The following is a 6,032-nucleotide window of genomic DNA, read 5'->3' as shown; positions in this document are numbered from 1 at the left end:
CTCTGAGGCATACAGGCTCCCCCTGTGATGTGATCTGTGTCCCCCTGGTGCTCCTACCATCCCAGTCGTCTTCTGTTTCTCCAGGGCACAGAATCCCTGCCTTTATGTGCACCTGCAGCTCTTCTGCCTAGAATACTCCTCTCTTCAGTATGTTTAAGATTCTAGGTGAATGTCACCTCCATGAAACCTTCTCACCCAGACATATTCACTATGACTCCTCCAGCTGAAAGACCAGATATGCCTAAGTAGCCATGTTTGTATTTCTTGCGACCTCCCCTCCCCCGGATACCCATTGATTGAATCAGTCATGGGAAATGTATGGAAAGATCAAGGCTCAATGCTACTGTGCCGCCTTCATAAACCCTGGTTGGAGTGTGAGTTCTATCTGTCTCACGGAAGGGGAAGGGGGCGGGGCTGGGGTGCGGGATCAGCCTGCAAGGTGGCGGAGTGGTGTGTTTCTGCAGCCCACTCCTGAAAAATACCGAAGTCAGTTTCTCAAGTCAGTTCACAGTGTCCTGGCACACGCACAGGCTAGAAAGTTCAGACTGACTTTCAGTCCTAATCAGGTATGTGACCTCACTCAGGTCTGCGTCCAATTTCTCTGAGCCTCGCTTACCTCATCCGCACAACTGGGTCTCCAGGCTCTCGTGATTCCCGTGGGCCGCCTTTGCAAGGTACTTTACAGTTTTTCAACTACGGGGCACCAAGAGCCGCAGCCGTTCGTGCACCTCGAGCAACAGGAGGTGGATGCAGAGATCACAAAGACTGGAAAGCAGCCTCTAGCTGCTCCTCCGGCCAGAGGGAACAGGACGCTCTCGGGGGGGGGGGAGGAATAGCCAGCGGGCAGATTCGGTTTCAACAAAGGGCAGTGTTTTTACCCATCATAATTGCCCAGGATGAGGCCAGGCCGCACAGGGCTGGTGCGGTGAGAGGATTCCCTTCGGCGGTGAACTCCAGCCATTCTCGTGTATCAATTGATTTTAAATCGGGATTTCCGCATAGGATTATCGTCCTCTCAACTCCTCCAACCACGTGGGGGGTACGCGTAGCTGGTACATTTTAGAAATGTGCACTCCACCCCGTCCTGGGACACGTAGGCGAGCAATTCCACAGGACATGCTGAGCGTGCAGTGTGGGAGCTGTTACTTCCGCAGCTGCGGGCGTTCTCAGGCTTCAATGTGGGGCTGTAATCAGCACGATCTTTGCAGCTGTCCGAGCACTCCATTCCTAAGAGGAGGAATGGACCAAAAAGAGTACTCCCACCTCTTTACGACCGCGGCAGGACTCGAACCTGCAATCTTCTGATCCGAAGTCAGACGCCTTATCCATTAGGCCACGCGGCCGCCTCGTAGGAGAGGTTGTTTAGACAACCTACAAAATCTCATTACCGCCCACCAATTTGCCTAAGACCGACCCACCTGCTTCTTGAGCAGGGGAGTTGGACTTTTATTGTGCAGGGAGGGCACACCCGGAAGTCCCCTTTCCCCCCCGCATGCGGACCGGTCCACTTGAGGCCCTTCTATTGGTCGCGCGGGGAGTCTCCCCGCCTGCCTCTCGGGTAAGCCGCGGGACAGAGCGCGGCGCAGACGGGAAGTTGCGGCTGCCAGCGAGGCGGACTGGTCGGGTGGAGGCCGCAAGCCACCTCGAGGCTGCGTAGGCCGCGCGGAGACGCCGCGTCGCTGGTCTGGGGTCGGGAACCGCAGACCGGGAGGCACTAGGCGGACCGAGGTTTCTGGCGGGATCGGTGCCGGGGAGGCCGGGTCGTTGAGCGGCGGCGCGGCCCCTCCCTCCCCTGTCCGGGAGTAAGGCCCCGAGCAAGGCGGAGGCTCGTCCCAGGGCGCACCGCGGCGCCGCCGCGGGGCACGGGCGGGTGGCCGGGAACACTGAGTCCGCCGGCGACGCCCCCTGCAGGCCGCCCTCGGCCCACTGGGCCGCGGCCCGGGTGTGGGTGTGGGCCCCGGGGCTTGGCGGCCCACCCGGCGGGTTCGAATCCAGGTGCTGGCACCTCGGCGCTACGCCCTCTGCCCTGGGCGGTCGCGATCGGTTGCCCTCGCCACCAATTTGCCAAGGGCCGGCCTGCGCGACCTATTCGCCGTTGTCATCCAGTCCTGTATGACAGAGTCCTTAACCCCATTTTACGGAGTAGGAAATGGGGGCCTAAGGAGCTTGCCCAAGGTCATGCAGCTCCTAAGAGTCAGAGCCGGGATTCATACCGGTTGGTCCAGAATCAGCGTTTTTAACCAGCATCTGTGATTTCACTTTCTCTAAGTTCACTGATGAACCTACGTGAACCTCAATTTACTCAGCAGGGGTATTGATATTTTCCCAGGCTGTTTTAGGCTTAACTGAGAAAATGTACCGAAAAGCGCCGGGCGCGTTGCCTGGGACGCCGTGAGTGCTCAAGGAATGACGGCTTGTAATGTAACAGTTGATACCTCTGTAGTAACACTTTATGTCGTCTGTCTACTTTAGAATTTGTAGGTGGAAGGCAGGCATGATCAGGCCCATTTCACTGACAAGAAAACAGAGACAGGACGTGTCTCTCCCCACGTCATTCAGTCAGTAAAAGCAGCCAAGCTGGAGCCGAAAGCCAGGTGTCCTGAATCCCAGCGGGGGGCTCCCTGCACCAACCATGAGCCGCCTGCTCTGGAAGAAAGTGGCCGGCGTCGTCGTCGGGCCAGGGCCGGTTCCAGCTCCGGGGCGCTGGGTCTCCAGCTCCGTCTCCGTCCCCGTCCCCAGCGACGGGCAGCCGCAGCCGCAGCAGCCGCAAGTGCCATCCTCGGAGGGCGGGCAGCTGCGGTACAACCCGTTGCACATCCAGATGCTCTCGAGAGGGCTTCACGAGCAAATCTTCGGGCCAGGCGGGGCGATGCCCGTCGAGGCCGCGGTGCGCCGCAGCGTCGAACACCTGCAGAAGCACGGGCTCTGGGGGCAGCCGGCCGCGCCCTTGCCCGACGTGGAGCTGCGCCTACCCCCCCTCTACGGGGGCAGCCTGGACCAGCACTTCCGCCTCCTGGCGCAGAAGCAGAGCCTGCCCTACCTGGAGGCGGCCAACTCGCTATTGCAGGCCCAGCTGCCCCCCCGGCCCTCGAGCTGGGCCTGGGCGGAGGGTTGGACCCGGTACGGCCCCGCGGGGGAGGCCGTACCCGTGGCCATCCCCGAGGAGCCGGCCCTGGTGTTCGACGTGGAGGTCTGCTTGGCAGAGGGAACTTGCCCCACGCTGGCGGTGGCCATATCCCCCTCGGCCTGGTAAGTAGGGGCTCGCTCGGGTCAGGGGACTTTAGCATACGTGGGGGCCCAGCTTCCTAGCTTGGTTCAGTGAACGTTTATTGAGCCTCCACGGTGTGCGGGGTGGGTGCTTTTCTCGTGATTGCTGATCCGTGGTGAACTAAAATAGGCTTGCCCCCAGCTTTAACAGAGGGAAGACACGAGCAGTAAGCAAACACCCAAGCAGATGTCAGGTGGTGATAGGGGCTATGTGGAGAATCAGTGGGGTGTTGTACTTGAGACTGACCAAAAGACCACTTAAGATCACCTCGATTTGGTGCCTTAACCCCCTCTCCTAGTAGCTTCCTGAGAAGTTAGTTTAAGACATTTGAACAGTGTTTCTATTTGGGGGCTTTGAGCAGAAATCTCCCTTTTGGGGTCTGTCCCAGGCAGCATAAGACATTTAGTATCCCTGCCGCTCTGTTAAATGCCAGACCAACCCCCTCCTTCAGCATTTCCAAATGCCCCCCCTGGAGGTAGCATCCCCTAACTACTCGCAGTTGAGAAATTGTTGAGAAATGCTGCTTCCGACCCTCCGCCTCCCAAGCAGGCATTTTAGTCCCCAAAAGGTATATCCAGTCTCCCTCTTTTCTTTTTAAGTACCTTTCTAAGTGCTACCCAAGTTTCTTTTTCAAACAATGATGGCAGTACTGTTTCTCCCCTTTTTTATTCTTCATTCCAGGATTAAAATACTATTTACAACCTTAATGCTTTCAGGCATGGCCAGCAAAAAGTTGGCAGTTTCTTTATTCCTATTGGAAGCTACATCTTTGTAAAGAAAGCTGCGAAATGTTAAATATGCAGTTGAGAATGGTGAAAACATGGCTAAATAGATAAGGTAGGCATTCGTCGCTGAAAAGAGCGAAACTAGGTGATTCCTCATTGATTTAGTTCCAGTGCAGATGAGAGTCTCAGTACTTACTGTGTAACCTGATGGTCAGAATAGAGGGGATACCGCCCGTCATTGGAGAAGGTGAAGTAGGCTGTGGTGGCTGAAAGAAACTTAGGAAATGATTGACAAGAAAGACTTGTTTTTGATCTCTTGGTCATTTTTGACCAATTTACCTAAAATCTCCTTTTCTCTTCCTCCTCCTTCCTCTCCTAACTTCACCTCTCTCTCCTGTTCTTTCCATCCTCCTCTCATTCTCATTCCATTCTTGCCATGGTACTGGGGGCATTGCTCAGTTTGCCTGGTGGCAAAAGCCTGGGCTTCCTGGAACCCTGACTATGGTGGGGTGGGGGATGCCTGGTGGGGCCCTCATAGCTGTCCACTTTTAACCTGGACATGTCCCTGCCACATGGCTGCAGCTGTGTGTAACACCAGGTACCTGACCAGCCCGCAGTTTCCGCAGGGAGGGGAAGTCTGGACTGCCAATAGGGCAGTTTCCCAAAGGCTGCGGGTAAGGGCTTTGGTCCCCAGGCTAGAGGGACATGAAGGAGGCTGTCCCCATTTATCTGAGATCATAGGAAACGAGTAGCATTATTGGTGTTGGCTCTATTTACCAAAGGTATTTGCATTTTGGTTTTCTTCTTATCACAAATTTATAATCCAGCTGCAGGCCAGGATCTCAACACCAGTCTGGCTTTTAATTACAACTAAAGTTCCTGTAATCACCATAGCCTTAAATAGTTCACATTTTTCTGCCTTTTCTTTGTTTTTAAGGGCTTTGACATGCTAAATTGGAAGGGGGGGAGGTTTCAGCTTGAGTCCCTGAGCATATTCCCACCTTTTGGAGTGCGAGTTAGATTTTACCAGGTTTAAAACTAGGAATCTCTCTTTGCTGCCCCTCCCCCCACCAACCCCCCCCCCACCGTTTTGTTTGTTGAAACTGTGGGCAGTAACCCCTCCTCTCCTTAAGGGGTGCAGGGAGCTCCTTTGCAGCTGTGGTGGCCACACATGTGGCCTCATCACTCACTTTGATGCTGAATGGCCTTGACCTTTTGGCATAATCTGTGGTTCACAATGGCCTTTTCCTCAGCAACCATTTCCCCCACGCTTAGGCTTGTGGGTCTTGAGCAAACTTCAGCCTTTTCTGAATCAGTTTAAGGCCCTCAACAGGCAGCACTCATCCACCGTCCCTCCCACCCACATCCTTTGCAGATGTGCATAATTTCCTTCATTCTGGCACTTACCCGAGTCTCTCACTCAAGAGTGGTTGCTCAGAGAAGCACAGCACCTACAAGGTGTGTGATTTGCTCTTTGTCCTTCAGAATCTTTCCAGGCGTCAGATGATTCACCCTGTATATGAGTGCAGCATTCGTCATTGTTTTTGCCACTTTAAATGGAGGGGGGGAAAAGAACGGTTTCTACTTTGGGTTCTATTATAATTGTTTATCTTCTTTATAGCCCTTTGAGCACTAGCTCTTTTGTGTTTACAGGCATGAGGGGTTGATAATATTTATAAAACACCTCAGAGCCAAGCACAGATTTAGTGAACACTTGGCTAACAAACACCTCGATGACTCAGGCTGAATGGTGGCACATCCAGTAGTGTGGCACTTAGCTCCATTTTTATCCGTGGAAATTGAAAAGTAAAGCAGCTTTTGTAACTGTCCCATCCCCCTTCCCCTACAGATACCCCCACAGCGTCCCACCTGACCCCTAGCTCTGTGAGGGATAGGAGCACCCACTGGTCTCACTTGTGCCCCCAGCTTGCTAGTGCAAGACCTGGCACCTGGCAGCAGGTGTGCAGTGGGTGTTGATAAGTTTCATGCCTCTATGCTGAACCTGCCTGCCTCTCGCCTCCCTCAGGTATTCCTGGTGC

The 6,032-nt window shown here is 54.5% G+C and overlaps 1 protein-coding gene and 1 non-coding gene across 2 annotated transcripts in view; one reads left to right on the top strand and one right to left on the bottom strand.

The window, feature by feature from the left end:
* Window positions 1-1,270: 1,270 nt before the first annotated feature.
* TRNAR-UCG lies at window positions 1,271-1,343 on the bottom strand. Its single transcript has one exon. It is a non-coding gene; the product is annotated as a tRNA-Arg (tRNA).
* Window positions 1,344-1,555: 212 nt separating this feature from the next.
* POLG (DNA polymerase gamma, catalytic subunit) overlaps window positions 1,556-6,032 on the top strand; it is a 17,325-nt gene continuing 12,848 nt past the window's right edge. The window contains exons 1-3 of the mRNA XM_025050334.1: window positions 1,556-1,728; window positions 2,473-3,249; window positions 6,020-6,028. Of these exons, the coding sequence (XP_024906102.1) occupies window positions 2,633-3,249; window positions 6,020-6,028 (626 nt within the window). The 5' untranslated portion in view covers window positions 1,556-1,728; window positions 2,473-2,632. The remainder of the gene's footprint in view (window positions 1,729-2,472; window positions 3,250-6,019; window positions 6,029-6,032) is intronic.

Source organism: Pteropus alecto, unplaced genomic scaffold, assembly GCF_000325575.1.
Source record: "Pteropus alecto unplaced genomic scaffold, ASM32557v1 scaffold60, whole genome shotgun sequence".
NCBI lineage: Eukaryota > Metazoa > Chordata > Mammalia > Chiroptera > Pteropodidae > Pteropus > Pteropus alecto.
This window is presented reverse-complemented; position numbering and strand designations above follow the sequence as displayed.